Raw genomic sequence first — 17,092 nt, 5'->3', positions numbered from 1 at the left:
TGCATTGCAGGCACATTCTTTACTGTCTGAGCCACCATGGAAGCTTTGCAAGAAGCTTGAAATCAGAAAGTGTGATACCTTTAACCTTGTTCTTCTTTTTCAAGATTGTTTGGCTATTCAAGCTCTCCAGGTTTACTGTTATGACACAGTTGTAAAGAGGACAAAATCTGTAAAACATTTGTGAGGGTTCCTCAGTTTTTTCTAAGACTCTTAATTTTCTGAGACTCAACTCAATGAAAAGCCTTTAAAGTATCTGTCATGTCATCATCCCTGTAAATTTATCTTCATTTGTTCACTGAAGTAACTCTCCCATATGAGTGCCTTTCTAAGTGTCTGAACTGTGCTTTGATATCATGAAATCCTGCATCTTTTACAAGATGTGCAATTCTGTTCTGAAATAGATTTGCTCTTATATTTCGTGGTGCTAATAGATGTATACATGGGCTAACCAGTGTATGCTGCCTCAGTTGTCTCAGTACATTAGCAGATCTTTGTGTTAAGTAGGGAGGGATCTTAAAAGTAGACTAATTGTTATAAATTGTCAGTTGTGTAGTGAATCTTTTGTATAGAATTAACCTTTGTGAGTTTGGGGTTTCTGATGGTAAGTACTCAAATAAAGATAAGTTGTCATTGTTGAGGCTATGAGAATGGATATGTTCTTGGGAATAAAATGCTTTGAGAGAGCTGGAAAGAAAACCAAAGTGCTCATGAGTCCACTGACTTTTAGAGAGTTGAGGGCAAAAGCATTGAGCATTCATTCCTGGGGAGTGAGTTCTCAAGGAATTATGACAAGAATTTGACTAATTAAATAAAAACTGGTATTAAATAAAGAATTTCAGATTAGTTTCTCGGGAAGAATGATTACCGAGGAAAGAGAAATATGGGATGTGGTGTAATTCTGTAAGAAAGAAAGAGGAAAAAAGGATGATAGATGGAAAAGGACCTTGGGTTTCGGTTTCTTTTAGAATAAAATGGAGCTGAGAGATGTGTGTCCCATTGGGCTCCCGTTGTGACACATGTTATTTTAGGCACAGATTTTTTGCAGCAATACAGTAAGAGACCATGCAGAACTTCTCAGTTTTGAGTCTGTATTGAACACTCCTGTATCTCCATGTTTTCTGTTCCGTGAGCTCCTCCTGCAGGGCCTTCGTCACAGCTGGCGTCCACCACCTTGACGTTAGTAACAGCTGAGAGTACTTCCCCTTGGAGCTACCTGCAGTTTAATGAGGGATCCTAGACATTTAGTAGAGCCATATACAAGACAAAAGTTATAAATAAATATGGAGGCATTCCAAGCATATGTATAAAGTCATATTGTTTTATTCATTCTCTACTCGTTTCTGTTGAGGGTGTTTATTGAGTTTTGTGCTCATCACAGTATTAGACTGAGAACACAAAAATTAACCAGTCCTTAAGAAGTTTGCTATCTAAATTCTCAACCAGGAGGCATAATCGTACTCTCTCCATGTTTGAACATATCTGGGGACAGTTTGGTTTGTTCCAATGACTTGGGGGACGTTACTGGTATTTAGTGGGCAGTCTAGAAAGATTTGCATAGAGCAGAATTATCCAGCCCTAAGCAATGGTGTCTCCATTGATAAACAAATGCTAGAAAAAGTATAATACTAGCAGCAATGATTTATTATACCATACTGTGTTAAGCTTCCCTTACCTGCCTTGTTTAATTTAACTTCACCTTGACACTTTGGGCTTCCCTTATGGCTCAGCGGGTAAAGAATCCGCCTGCAATGTGGGAGACCTGGGTTCAATCCCTGGGTTGGGAAAATCCCCTGGGGAAGGGAACGGCTACCCACTGCAGTATTCTGGCCTAGAGAGTTCTCTGGACACGACTCAGTTGGACACAACTGAGTGACTTTCACTTTCACTTGACACTTCAGAGTAAATACTGTCTTCACAGTTTGAATCGCTGAAGGGATGAACAAGTCTTTCATGGTTATGCTGCTAAGTAGATGGCAGAGTCAGATTTTAAACAGTGTTCTAGATTAGACCCCAGGACCTATAATTTTAATGACAATTAAATAACTTTTTATTATATTAAATTATTATTTAATAACAATATAATTAATATATAATTTAATAATTTTAATAACTGGCACATAGAGCTTCTTAAGGTAGAGGCAAAACAGAACATGGAGGTCTGCATGCATGAGCATGTGAACATGCGTGAGCAAACCCAGAGGGCACAGACTGCGATTCATTCATCGCTCTTCCTTATGCCTCGTGCAAGGACTGCCGGAATTCCTCTCCTCTACCTGTCATTTTATGTAGTTCAATAAAATGATCCACATCAAAATGATCCACATCCAAACTTTAAAAACGCCACACATCAGGGTCACTCCCTATAAAGGAGAGAGCCCAGCTCCTGCAGGATATTCAGGAAGGTCATCCGCACAGGGACCTGACCACACCACACACTGGCTGGTTCACAGGACTTATTATCCTATCCCAGCCGTCCTGATCCTTTTAGCCCTAGCGGCAGGGACCAAAAGTTTCCTTTGCCCCTTCTGAAAATATTAGGTAATGTCAATGCAGGGGGATAATACACTCCTTCTGCATGTCTGCCCTGCAGTGCAGGGCAGCAGTTTTTGCTCTTGGGAATGATTGCACTAATTCTTAGGTCATTAATGCCAAGTACTACATGATTACACACTTCTCTGACCAGAGAGAGTGCAAAGCAGTGCAATACATCTTTCTGGGGCATGAAGTTTATTGAGACAGAACCAAGAGAAGAACCAAGGAGTTGGCTGTAACTATCCCCTCCCTCACCAACATGAAAGACAGGAGTGTGGGGGATGGGGGACATGCTCGAGGGCACAATCCAGTCTCTGAAGTTTCAGCCAGCAGGGCAGGAGGGGCAGCCAGGCCAGGGTGGTGCCTCTTCTGGTCGCCCAGACCACTCCAGAGCATCCTTAGGCTGGCAAGGGTTTTGGATACAAGGCTTTCCTGAAGGCGGTGGAGGTGCTGGATTTGAATCCCGTCATCCAGGTGGGAACATGACCAGGTCCCAGGGAGCTTGGCAGGTCATCCAATTGCTATTTCTGGTGCTACTTTAGTAGCCCTGTTGCTGGGTAGCCCACAGCAAAGATATTTATATAGACATCTCCAGATTCCCTTAGCAACCCCCTTCTTTTTCTGGGTGAGGCCAGAGGGAGTGACTGGGGACATGTTCTCGAGCTGCCCAACAAGGGTGGAGCTTCCGGCATCAGGCACGTCCGGGAGGCAGTGCGTTCCTGCAGGGACTTTGCCACTGACGTTATGAGCACAGTCGTGCTGCAGGCGTCACGGGCGCCGTGGTTGTCGTGTGTGCCGTGGGTTCTGTGGGCGCTGTGGGCGACGCGGGTCCACGGGTGACGCTGGTGTCATGGTGCCCCTGGTGTCACGTGTATCACAGTTGCTGTGGGTGCCATCTGTGTCGCGGGCGCCCCTGGTGCCCCGGGTGACGTTTGTAGCCTGAGTATCGTGGGTGCTGTGGTCACCACTGGTCTCATGGGTGAGGCAGGTGTCACGGGTGACCCTGATGTGACAGCTGTCGCGGGTGCCACGGGTGCCATCTGTGTTGTAGGCAGCTGCGGTGTCCCAGGTGCTTAGGGTGTCGCAAGTGATGTTGGTGTCACAGGTGTGGCTGGTGACATGGAAGCCCTGGGTGTCACAGGTGCCGCTGGTGTCATGAGTGCCTGTGCTGTCCTGGGTGCTGCAGGCGTCACGGGTGACCCTGGTGTCACAGGTGCCTGTGGTGTCACGGGTGTCTCTGGTGTCATGGGTGAGGCAGGTGTCACGGGTGACCCTGGTGTGACACCTATCGCAGGTGCCATGGGTGTCATCTGTGTTGCATCCCCACTGGTGTCCTGGGTGCTGCAGACGTCACAGGTGAGGCTGGGATCACAGGTGTGTCTGGTGTCCCGGGTGCTGCAGGCGTCATAAGTGATGGTGGCATGAGTATCATGGATGGCGAGATCACCACCGGTCTCACAGGTGAGGAGCTGTCATTGGTGACCCTGGTGTCACAGGTATCGTGGGTGCCACAGGTGTCATCATTGCAGGCCCCAGTGGTGTCCCGGGTGCTTGGGGCATCACAGGTGAGGCTGGGATCACAGGTGAGGCTGGTGTCCCGGGTGCTTAGGGCATCACAGGTGAGGTTAGTATCACACATGTGGCTGCTCTCACGCCTGCCACAGGTGCCGCAGGAGAGCCTGCTCCTGTACGTGGCATGGTGGTCTCTGGTGTGATCGGGGGCGCTGCTGGCATCACGGGTGTTGTGGGTGGAGGGGCCTGGGCTGGGGGTGACGGTCCTCGCCTCCGGGCAGGGTAGGGGAGTGGCAGGCTCTCTGGGCTTCTCCCTTGACTCCTGGTTCTCCTGGTGCTGAATGGTCTCTCAAAGCCAGTCGGGAATAATCATGGACTCCTCAGGGCTGGCGAGAGGCGTATGTTCTTGGCTGCTGAGGTCGGAGGAGACAGCCGGGCTCACAATGATGGTGCGGGCCCTCACCTTGGGTTCATTCATGTGCATGCTGTCACTACCACTGAGGACATCTAAGTCCTGGATCTGGTCCCTCCACCAGCCCAGTACCATCTCACTCTTTCTGGTATAGAATATATCAGTTGGGGAGAGCTGTCTACCCCCTTGGAGGCCACAGACCCCACGACAGAGGCGGAGGCCCGAGGCCCAGGAGGTGTCATGGCTGGGAGTGCTCTTCACAGGCTGGCGGGAGTGGCGCCTCCTGGGCCATGTTCACTCATGCATGCTGCCCAACATCATCTAAAGCGCCTCTGTTGGTGGGATGAGCGTAACATTCTATCTATTAAGTCTGTTATCTCAGGATATTTGGGCTCATGGTACTGCCGTCCTCCTGTGTGAAGGATCTGTATAATGCTTAACATGAGCCACCTTTTTGCAGAGATGGCCATGAGGTCCTGCATCCTAACTATAGTACCAGCCCTCACTAAGAGTGCTAACTGTACTAACAGTGATGAGGATGTAACAATACTATAGAACTGTCAGGCTGGCTTATTTCTTTTTCTCTTGTTTTGTTGCAACAAAATTTTGGAGTGATGGACCAAAAGATGTGGAACAGCAGACAAGTTACAGCTCAGTTCAACTCAAGCAGACAGATCTTTTATTAGTCAAGCACCCCAAAGGAGTCCTCCTCACCCTGTTGATCCCTCTTGGTTTCCCCTTTTTACATTTCCTTTTGATTATGCCCAGGTGAAATAGGGCTTGTACCCACCACCAGTCAATGAAAGGGAATGCAAACGGGCATATGCTCAAGGCTGACTGACAATTGTAAGTTGTCTAACAGCTGGCTGTGTTATTTATGTCTTCCCATAATTCTGTGTGTTAGATGTCGAATATTCATGAGTCCTTAATGGTCTCCTAACTGCCTAAGATTACTAGGAGAAACCCCTGTGGTCTTTTTGTATCCACGGTGTGCCGAGGTCACATGTGCAGGAGTTGAAAAGTCTCTGTGGTTGATGTGTCTGGGATGGAGTTTAGAGGTGAGCTTACATCCCTTTCAGCCAGGCCTCCCTTCAAGTTGCTCATGTTGAACTTCCTACGTAACAGTCCCCCTCAAGTGTATGGACCCCAATTCATTGGGGAAATGGGTGTCATTCATTCTGGCTACTTCCTGCTGAGTTAGGGCAGTGAGGGGCCTTGGGTGTCCATTGTTTGCTAGCTGTCAATGAGGAGGGCCAGTAAGGGCTGCTGATGTCTATCCAAGGGAGAGTGGCTTGAGGAAGTCATCAGAGGGGTCAGGGCTTGATATCCATGTTGTCTCAGAGGTTGAGCCTGTATTTTGTTGACCTGCTGCTGCTGCTGCTGCTGCTAAGTCGTGTCAGTCGTGTCCGACTCTGTGCGACCCCACAGATGGTAGCCCACCAGGCTCCTCTGTCCCTGGGATTCTCCAGGCAAGAATACTGGGTTGGGTTGCCATTTCCTTCTCCACTATTGACCTGAGAAGAAGTAAATTAAGTTGAGGAAAGTGGGAGCAAACTGAATTTTAGGTAGAACTGTATCCTTGATTGACTGAAACCAGGTTGCTGTGGTGACCTTGTCCAGGATTTGATTAGTTTTGAATAAGTTTTTGGTGCTCAGTCCTGACCTATTGATATAAGTGAGCTTTTTAAGAATTGGGTTAGAACATACCACACAGCTAGTCTTACTGAGCGTGTTCATGATTTCTGTGGCGGCTAGACATAAGGAGTGTATATAAGAGTAACAGCACCAGAGACACATGGACCACATCGGGGTGTCCTGAGTATGGTCTTAGGGGAACCGATAGCAGACATGAAAAGGATCTCCCTGACTAACATAAACTAAGAGAGAGAAAACGCAGTAGGCCAGACTGAACGCAAGCACCATCCCAAGAAAGCTTATCCCCAGGAGCTTAACTTTTTGGATACTCATCAGAATGACACTTATCTGTAGCCCTGAATAGATATCAGAGGTCTTCCAGAGGCTCACAGGTATATCAAGGATCTTCCCTTATTTTATTTCACAACCTTGAGAGTGGTGAATCCAGGAGTCAGGCCTTGGTAACTGGGCCGCTGTGGAGGTCGAGAGTGTCGTGGGGTAAGGGCCCTTCCGTGTGGGCTGGAGTTGACCTTTTGGGGAAGCATCTTTCCAAACCTTAATTAGTAGGTAGGGGCATATAGTGGAGGTCCCTCAGATTCCTCTGGGTCCTGGTTGACATCCCACAATCACATTCTTATTGGAATTACCCAATGACCATATTGTAATTTCTAAGGGTTTGAGTCTCTGGATCTAAAAAGAGGTCATTGACATAAACAAATGGTCTCTGATATAACATCTCATAAGGCCTAAAACCAGCCTGTTCTTTTGGAGCAATGTGAGTTTGCTGCTGCTGCTGCTGCTGCTGCTAAGTCGCGTCAGTCATGTCCGACTCTGTGCGACCCCATAGACGGAAGCCCACCAGGCTCCTCTGTCCCTGGGATTCTCCAGGCAAGAACGCTGCAGTGGGTTGCCATTTCCTTCTCCAATGCATGAAAGTGAAAAGTGAAAGTGAAGTCACTCGGTCGTGTCCGACTCTTAGCGACCCCATGGACTGTAGTCTACAAGGCTCCTCCATCCATGGGAATTCCCAGGCAAGAGTACTGGAGTGGGGTGCCATTGCCTTCTCTGAATGTGAGTTTGGAGGAGGGCTATTGGTAAAGCCTCCTTCCATACAAGGGAGGTCTTCTGGATTCTTTTTTATGGCCAATTTTAAGAATTGGTTGGCTGCTTTTCAGTTGTACGATTTCAAGAAACATACTTGACCTCTCTGTACTTTTTTTTTTTTTCACTAGTAAATTCAAACTACTGATTGTGTTTACTTCACTGGCTTGTTGTGAGGATTAAAGGTTTTTGAACAGAAACTGGTTTATAGAAATCAGTTATTAAAAAGTTTTTGAAATCAGTTCTGACGAGTCTGGGAATCACTGGGTCACTTGGATAAGGTCCTAGCTTATCTGAGTCATAAGCATAGTTTTGCCAAACACTGTGTACAGTGGACCAGGTTATGCCCTTTTGAGACCCTTCACACCTTTCTCACAGAATCTCAGTCCTAGAACTAGCTTGTGTTATCTAAAAAATGGGGGAAATGAAGCGTTATCCAAAGTCAAGCATTTGAATGGGAAGATTTCTGGAAGATCCATCCCCTCTCCAAAACCTCTGATATTTTGAATCATTCTGGATTCTGACAAACTCATTGTAGCTTCTTTGGCTCTATGAAATATGAAACATGGATTTAATCCCCACTATATTGCTCAAATATTAGGTGAGGGTTTAAGAGAGATGCTTCATCTTATTGGAAGAAGGAGTACTTTGTAAGCCAGAATAAATATATACCTTGATTGACTGGTTAAACACATCTGGGCTCACTTTTCTTTCGCCCTTAAGATTGTTCTCTCCTTTTACCTATTCCCCTGTATGTCCCTTCCTCCGCTATTTCAAGTCCCAGTCAATACCCTTGAGAATACAGGCTTCTGATGCTGCTTCTCTGTCAGGAGCAGGGCATTTAATCTGCAGTGCATGCTTTCCTGCAGTGTCTAGGGTGGTAGTTATCAGAGGAGCAGAACAAGGGTCTTGTAGAGTTGTCCATCACCCTTCTCCTCAACTAGTATAGACAGCCTGTGTCTGTTGACTGTTGACTTGAGACTTAAACATGGCAAGATATCTACAATTTCCTGAGCTTCCTTATGCATCTTATGGTTACTTAATCCTCTTTGAACCCAGGCGAGGGAACTCAGAATCCCCATGGTTGGTGTGAGCAATATAGTGACAAACTGATTCTGAAAGAGACATTTCCTAGGGGGCAGGAAAGTAGCATCCTGTGCAACCATAAGAAGACCCATTCTCCTGTATTAATGAGTGAGACTTCCCTGAGCACTGTGTGCCAGGCTCTGTGCTAGGTGCTGGGGATGTGAGTGAGCAAAACAAGTCCAGGTCTCTGTGATAATAACGCTAGTTTTCTGGAGGAGACTTATTGGGTAAGAAATTACACAGTTCAGGTCAGTCGCTCAGTCGTGTCCAACTCTGTGACCCCATGGACTGCTGCACACCAGGCCACACAAGTGTTTGTCAAATTGCAGTGGTGTTAGGTGCTCTCAGAGAAAAGTTGCACAAATAATTATTGACTCCTATTGATGTGGGATGCTAAAGAAGATTACAGGGTGATTGGTTCATCTTGTCCTTACCCCAGGTCCTTCCACACACCCAGGTGACAAAGTTTCAATGTCATTTCGTGGTTCTGGACTTTTTGCAAAGGGGAAGGTTCAGATCATGGATCTAGATGAAATGGGGTTTGAGGTTTCAATAAGGAAAGAACCTGGGAACAAGGGGTAGAATCTTCTACCATGAGCTGATGCCTCTAGGTGATTGGCTTAGCTCCGGGGACTGGAGAAACACGGAGCATGGATGGTGACTGACATCTGGACTCATCAGATTCACGCAAGGACCCTGGGAAAATCTCTGAAGTTTGTTCAGGGGATCCCAGTAAAGTATACGCTTGACTGAGGAGCTGACATATAGCTGGGATGGGTATCCTCTCATACCTGGCTTGCAGCTTTCAGATGGACATTTAAGGGATTGTGAAGGTGGGGGCTGGCTATCAGGTGCCCCTTTCCAGGGATCCACACCAGGCCCCTCAAGATCTGTGGGCTGATCGATGTTATAGCCTTCTCACCTAGCTGACTCGTTGACTGTTAGGAATGGAAAGGGGTTTGAGGTGATTCAAGTGAATGGTTCTCATACGTGAAACTGGAATCACTCTGAAGCTTATAAAAATAGAGAAACCCAGGGTATAGACTTACTGGGACAGATTTAGGATGATCTCAAGAGAGAAGAATTGGGAATCTGTATATCTTTATATGTTCAGACTAAATGCCAAGTAAGGGGAGTCTGTGGGCAAGCATGAGCCAATCAGAAAAGGCCCCTGGTGGCTCAGATGGTAAAGAATTTGCCTGCAATGCAGGAGACCTTGTTCGACCCATGGGTGTGAAGATCGCCTGGAGAAGGAAATGGAAACCCCCTCCAGTATTCTTACCTGGGGAATTCCATGAACAGAGGAGCCTGTTGGGCTACAGTCCATTGGGTTGCAAAGAGTTGGGCCTGACTGAGTGACTAACACATTATTCTGTTCATTAATTTTAAATATAGTTATCATTACTGGAATATTACTCAGAAAATCACAATTTAAATCTTTGCATTAATGTATGATTCCCAGAACCAGATCAGAATACTTTTAATACTATTCCTCTTTGGGAAACTAAATGCCTCTTGCTAATCCTGAGGATGAATTTTTAGTTAAGGTGCTCACTATTTCTGTGGGAAAAGTGTGTGTGAGTGTGTGTGTGAAAGCATGCTCACAGAATGTTTTCAGCAGTTGTTTCCAGAGAGTGGGTGAGGTGAGCCCTGTCGTTTCAGATGTCCTTTGACATGGCCCAGGGTGGGTTCTGTCAGTTCCGTCTGGATTGCACGGCTGAGAGGCAGAGCAGCATGCAGGTGAGCTGCTTTCTTCAGTGTTAAAGGCTGTTGTCTGTATTTGCTCAGTCGTGTCCGACTCCTTGCAACCCCATGGCCTATATATAGGCCGTGGTAGTCCAGCGGGCTCCTTTGTCCTGAAATTTTCAGGCAAGAATACTGGAGCAGCTTTCCATTTCCTTCTGCAGGGATCTTCCCTACCCAGGGCTCAAACCCATGTCTCTGTGTCTCTCGCGTTGGTAGGTGTATTCTCCACCACTGGCCCCACCTGGGAAGCCCCTTAAAGGCGATTATTGTTGACCTAAAAGGACACTATTTGCCACCATAACTATTGTAAAAGGCATTCATCGATTCCATCAGCAATTAACAAATAGTTAGCCCAGGCCATGTGCCAGATAACTCTTTCTGTTCTAGGGATTCAGAGATAATTAGGGCCTGGACGTTAGTCATATGGGACCACCAAGGTTTTGAGTTTAGTTGGGGAAGTATATTTAGGTGAAAAGGCTGTTGTTCCACTGCAGTGTGGTTAGGTGTTTATAGTTAATTCTCTAGCCCTATCGCTTACAAAGTGTTCATTGAATGCAAAGAACACACTGAGAGTAAAGTGGACCTAGCACTGGAGGTCCAACACCTCTTTCAAGTCCTGTGTTCCCCATGAACACTTTGGGGAATTAATTCATTCTCCGCTAGGAACCCAGTCTCTGGGTTCTATGGCTCCTGTAGAGCAGGGGTGAGAGCTTTTAATTCAGCCACACATATGCTGTTTCCATAGATATATGATCAGAGTGACTAATTCATCAAAAGTAAGTTTCTAAAGCCTAATAGTATCTATGAGCTGATACACACTTCCTTTGAAATTGATATATTTTTTCTATTAAAAAATACCAGGAGTTATCTGAGAAGTCTTTAAAAGTCATTCAGTTTATTCCCATTTATTCTATTGCTATGCATGAGGAATACGCTAGGAGTTTTACATAGGTGATTTTAGTTGACAACAATTTTGTGAGACTTTGATTATCTCCAAATGGGGAAATAGAAGCATAGATAGCTGAAGTAATTTGCCAAGAAGACAAAGACAAAATAACAGAATCAGGGTTCAAATTGAAGTGTGTCTAATTCTAAAGTCCAGAGTTTAAAAAAAAAAAACTTCTCTATGCTGTCTCTTTTGATCCTATATAGACACATATGTGTGTAGTATTGGAAGCTGTCATTCATCATCTGAATTTTAGGACCACTTAGAGAATATCTGATCTTGAGTCTAAAATATAAATCCTGTCTATAAAGATTTTGATTTGTCTTCAGACATATAGCAAGCATCTACTGAGCAAGTATTTGACATTGTGTGTGCATACATATATCCACACACATACGGACACAGCCATCAAAAGAGCAGCTGTGCAGCCAGAGACACGCAAGGCAGGGTGAGACTCTTTTATATTGCAAAAATATCACCCAGCTTCTCCGGCATCCCCTCTGGTGGACTTTGCAGATTATCAAGATTTCTTGTTAATCTTGTTGGTCATGCTTTCCATGTTCCTGGTACAAACAGTGTGTCTAATATACTACGTTTTGTGGAAAACAAAGGATGAGATACACAGACACACGTACACATAGAGTGATTTTTTTCCCCCATGATTTTTGCATGTAGAGACTCCCTGTAAGTTTACTTAAAAAATTCATAAAACGTGGTTGCCTCTGAGTTGGAACGGAAGTGCCAAAGGTGGGAAAGAGAATAAGTATGCATTACATTCTCTTTTATAATATTTAAACCTTTAAATCACAGTATGGATTCCTTATTCAAAAAAATAAACTATTGAACATACAAACAAACGTAAAAACAGACTATGTTCCTGTGTCCATCTTACCTTCTGATGTTCCTATATTGGTTCCCGTGAGTGAATGGTTGATTCTGACTGTGATTTTCTCTGAGAGCATTTATGATACGGTTGGAGGGTGTTTATGGTTAGTGGAGAGAAGCAGATTGATGGAAGCCTGTTGAAGGTGGGGAGGATGGAAATGCTTCAGAGGAAAATTCCTCCAGCCTCAGTCAGGAAAGGCCTGGGAGCAATGTGTCAGTAATTCTAGTAAATCAGTTAAGAAATAAACTGGACTCTTCATCTTGACACCTGACTGGAATGGGAGTATCTAGGGGTATTAGGAGATTTGAACTGAATTTAGAGAATTTTTTTTTGTTTGTATTGAAGATAAGATGACTGTACACGCCAGACTGACCCATGGCCACACAACTGAGATGCAGACTTTCAAAGGACGAGCTGACTTTGTTCAGTACTTGCATGCAGTGGGACAGATGAGTTGTCATTTGGCTGGTCTCATCTCATGTAACCTTTAAACAATCATATCAAGTAACATCCCATTTTACCTGTGCAGAAATTAGGACCGCAGAGTTAGGGGTTGGTCAGTTGGCCAAGATGTGACAGATGACATGCTGAGGTCAGAAGATGGCACCAAGGACTCCGATTCCAAACCCTGGGCTCTACCTAACACTGCCTGGAAGAAAAGAAACCACCAGAAACCGGCAAATAATTATTCTAAGGTAGTGGCTGTCAGACACCGGCTACATCAGAATCTCCTGCATAGCTTTTTAAAGCCCTTATTGCTAACCCCATGTTAGGGACGTTACATAGATAGTCTTGCTTAGGCTTCAGAGACAAAGCTAAAAACAGGCCTCTGACCTTGCTTCTAACCTGCCTGGACACTGCCCTGACTGTGAGAGACCGGGAGTGCCTGCCTGCTGTGAGTGCAAGACTGGCAGCACCACAGATAAGATCGGAGGTGAATCTTGAGATGGTTGAGCCCCTGGAGGGGGGCTGGCCAACCAAGCCCCAGGCTTGACAACGTTCCAAGCTGTACAAGACAAACAGCATTAACATGAACCCAGGCTTGCAATTTGCTCACTTACTACATGACTACATACTTCTCTAACCAGAGAACGCAAAGCAGTGCAATACATGTTTCTGGAGCATAAAGTTTATTAAGACAGAACCAAGAGAAGAACCAAGGAGTGGGAATGACTATCCCCACCACCACCAACATGAAGACAAGTGTAGGGGGTGGGGGACATGCCCCAGGGTACAGTCCAGTCTCTGAAGTTTCAGCCAGCAGGGGAGGAGGGGCAGCCAGGCCAGGGTGGTGCCTCTTCTGGTCGCCCAGACCACTCCAGAGCATCCTCTGAGCTGGCCAGGGTTTTGGATAGGAGGCTTTCCTGAAGGCGGTGGAGGTGCTGGATTTGAATCCCGTCATCCAGGTGGGAACATGACCAGGTCCCAGGGAGCTTGGCGGGTCATCCATTCGCTATTTCCAGCTTCACTTTATTAGCCCTCTTGCTGGGCAGCCCACAGCAGAGATATCTGGAGAGACATCTCCATATTCTTCCAGCCACCCCCTTCTTTTTCTGGGTGAGGCCAGAGGGAGTGACTGGGGACATACTCTCGGGCTGCCCAACAAGGGTGGAGCTTCCTGTATCAGGCACATCCGGGAGGCAGTGGGTTCCTTCAGCGACTTTGCCATTGTTGTCATGGGTGCCACTGGTGTTGAGGGTGTCACAGGTGCCATGAGTGCCATCTGTGTCGTGGGTGCCCCTGGTGCCAGGGGTGAGGCAGCTGTCGCTAGTGGCACTGGTGTCACAGGTATCACGGTTGCCACGGGTGTCATGTACATTGCAGGCCCCAGTAGGGTTCCGGGTGCTTGGGGCGACACAGGTGAGGCTGGTGTCCCGGGTGCTTGGGGCGTGACAGGTGAGGCTGGGATCACAGGTGAGGCTGGTGTCCCGGGTGCTGCAGGCGTCATGGGTGAGGCTGTGATCCCAGGTGTGCCTGGTGTCCCGGGTGCTGCAGGCGTCACGGGTGAGGCTGGTTCCTCTGGTTCCGCAGCTGTCGCAGGTGCTGATGGTGTGGCAGGCGCCCCTGGCGTCACTGGTGAGGCTGGTGTCACAGGTGTGGCTGCTGTCATGCCTGCCACAGGTGCAGCAGGTGAGCCTGGTCCCGCACGTGGCGTGGCGGTCACCGGCGTGATCGGCGGCTCGGGCGCTGCTCTCACCATGGGTGTTGCGGGTGGAGGGGGCTGGGCTGGGGCTGACGGTCCTTGCCCCCGGGCAGGGTGGGGGAGTGGCAGGCTCTCTGGTCTTCTCTCTTGACTCCTGGTTCTCCTGCTGCTCAGTGGTCTCCCAAAGCCAGGCGGGAATAAGGATGGACTCCTCAGGGCTGGCGGGAGGCGTATGTTCTTGGCTGCTGAGGTCAGAGGAGACGGCCGGCCTCACCTTGATGGTGCGGACCCTCATCTTGGGTTCATTCATGTCACTGACGCTGCTTGTGTCTAAGCCCTGGATTAGGTCCCTGCACCAGCCCAGTATCATCTCCACTGTCACCCCAGGGTGCTCACCACAGGCTGGCGGGAGGGGCTCCTCCTGGCCCATGTTCACCCATGCGTGCTGCCAGACGTCATCTAGTGTGCCTCTGTCGGTAGGCTTGAGCGTTAGCATTCTTTCTATTAAGTCTGTTATGTTGGTGGATAGATATTTGGGCACATGGTACTGCCCGCTAAGCACACACTGCCGCAGCTCCCAGAAGTCTTGTCCCCCGAAGGGGAGGGATCCAGTTACCATGGTGTACAGGACGACGCCGAGGCTCCACACATCCACCTCTGGGCCTGTGTAAGGCATCCCCAGGAAGAGTTCTGGGGCCATGAACGCGGGGCTGCCGCAGAAAGTATCGAGCTCATTTCCTGGGTGCCACTGGTTGCTAAGGCCGAAGTCCGAGATTTTTATGTTGTTGTTGGCGTCGAGGAGGAGGTTGCCCAGCTTCAAATCCCGGTGCACCACGCCCCGCTGGTGGCAGTGCTGCAGAGCCGAGACCAGCTGGCAGAACGGGCCTCGGGCTTCCCCCTCCGTCATGCGGCCTTTGGCCTCCAAGTATGTTTGCAAGTCTCCCCCGCTGACGTACTCCATTACGATAAACAGAGTCTCCTCAGTGTCGATCACTTCCAGTAGCTTCACAATATTCGGGTGGTTTACAGTTCTCAGGCTGTCAACCTCTCGGAACTGCTCCTTGACGCTGGAGAGTCTCTGATTTGTCTTTTGGATGACCTTGATGGCTACCAGTCCCTTGGTCAGAGCATGCCAGGCCAACTTCACTTTGGCGAAGTTGCCTTCACCAATTGTTTCAAGGATCTCATAGTGCTTAATACGAGCAATCTTGTTAGTGGAGATGGCCATGAGGTCCTGTATCCCTAACTATACTAACTACCACTAAGCTATACTAATTACCTAACTATACTAACTGTACCACTAACTATACTCACTACCGCTAAGCCCTCACTAAGAATGCGAACTGTTCTATCAAGACTGCGTATGCTAACAGTGCTAAAATCTATCCTAATGCTCACAACTATACTAACAGTGCTAACACTAACTATGCCAGTAAACTCTTAACTATACCAACTTAGGCTAAGTATACCAAGGATACTAACAGTGCTAACACTAACTATACTATCTATGCTAAGAAACTACTAGCTATACCAACTATGCTAACAATAGCAATGATACTCGCTATACTAAGACTGGCAACACTCACTAAAAAAAAAAATAATAAGATAAATGAGCAAAAGAACTAAGGGAAAAAAATGGTAAAAAACAGAAAAAAATGAGGAGGAGAAACTAAAATTGAAAGAAAAAAATGATCAGAGGAATTTAAAAATATGAGAAAAAGACAAAGGAAAAAGAGAAAAATAAAAACGAGTAAAAGGAAAAAATCAACAAAATGGCAAAAACACAGAAAAAAGCTCGCTAACTCTAGGTCCAGCCGTCAGGTCACCAAAATCAGCTTCCTGGGCTCTGTGGACAAAAACCTGTACCCAGCTGGGGTCTTATAAAGGGTTTTTTGTGAGTTTCATCACAGTGATGCCCTGTGAGGTCAGAGCAAGAAACGGACCAATCGTGGCTGGGGATAAACCCAGTGGTTTTCTCCCTTTTCAGCTTCAAGGCCCCTTTACACTTAGGAAAAAGGTCCCAAAGAGAGTTTTCTTTAAATATATTAGAGACTGGTATGCACTTTGTTAGAAATTAAAATCTGTGGGAGGCTTCAGCAACTTTTTCATTTCTAGTTTGAAAATCAGTAATAATTTCAAACACCTCATAATTGAACTGAAATATTCAATTCCTTTTCCTTAAACTCTGGTCGCAAAGTGATGATTTAACTGGCTTGATGAAACTGTAGGCAAATGTTCTATTGTGTGAGACACTGGTAAAGCACATTATTAATGTTTATGAAGCTGAGAGAATATTTGCCAGGAGTATCAAGAGCAGATTTCTCATTGGGAGCCTCAGAAGTCAGATGACATGGGTCAGTGTCTTTGAAATGTTGAAGGAAAGAAGCCGTTAAGCAAGAATCCTGTGTTTAGCGAAACTGTCTTTTGAAAATAAAACAGTGATTGAGGCATTCCCAGTTCATGAGAGTTGGGAGAAGTCCTTCAGGTTGGAATGAAAGATCCTCAGCAGTAACCCTGAGCCTTAGGAAGAGATGAAGATCTCTGGTAAAAGGAGATAAATGGACGATTAGAAAAGTGAGGGCTACACTGCTGTAATTAACATGGATAACCAGCAGGGCCCTACTGTATAGCACAGGGAATTGGACTGACTGATACGTGGCAGCCTGGATGGGAGAGGAGTTTGGGGGAGAATGGATACACGTGTTATGTATGGCTGAGTTCCTTTTCTGGCCATCGGAAATTAGTACAGTATTGTCAGTCAGCTACGTTATTGTTGTTCAGTCACCTAGTCATGTCCCACTCTGCAACCCCATGGACTACAGCACTCCAGGCTCCCTGTCCCTCAGTCAGTCAGTTCAGTCGCTCAGTCGTGTCCGACTCTTTGTGACCCCATGGACTGCAGCAAACCAGGCCTACCTGTCCATCACCGACTCTCGGAGTTTACTTAAACTATTGTGTCGGTGATGCCATCCAACCATCACATCCTCTGATGCCCTCTTCTCCTTCTGCCCTCAATCTTTCCTAGCATCAGTGACTTTTCCAATGAGTTGGCTGTTTCCATCAGGTGACCAAAATACTGGAGCTTCGGCTTCA

At 46.8% G+C, this 17,092-nt stretch overlaps 1 protein-coding gene across 1 annotated transcript; it reads right to left on the bottom strand.

The window, feature by feature from the left end:
* Positions 1–13,298: 13,298 nt before the first annotated feature.
* Positions 13,299–15,227, bottom strand: LOC128059653 (serine/threonine-protein kinase MARK2-like). Its single transcript, XM_052652055.1, has one exon. It carries the CDS (start codon positions 15,225–15,227, stop codon positions 13,299–13,301), a length of 1,929 nt encoding a protein of 642 aa, XP_052508015.1.
* Between the last annotated feature and the right edge of the window lie 1,865 nt (positions 15,228–17,092).

This window comes from Budorcas taxicolor, chromosome 14, assembly GCF_023091745.1.
Source record: "Budorcas taxicolor isolate Tak-1 chromosome 14, Takin1.1, whole genome shotgun sequence".
Classification (NCBI taxonomy): Eukaryota; Metazoa; Chordata; class Mammalia; order Artiodactyla; family Bovidae; genus Budorcas; species Budorcas taxicolor.
The sequence above is the reverse complement of the archived record's forward strand: the minus strand, read 5'-3'. Positions and strand labels throughout refer to the sequence as shown.

What these genes read in the sequence shown, in the direction of transcription:
- LOC128059653 (XM_052652055.1), bottom strand. Translation starts at nt 15,227, where the DNA reads ATGGCCATCTCCACTAACAAGATTGCTCGTATTAAGCACTATGAGATC.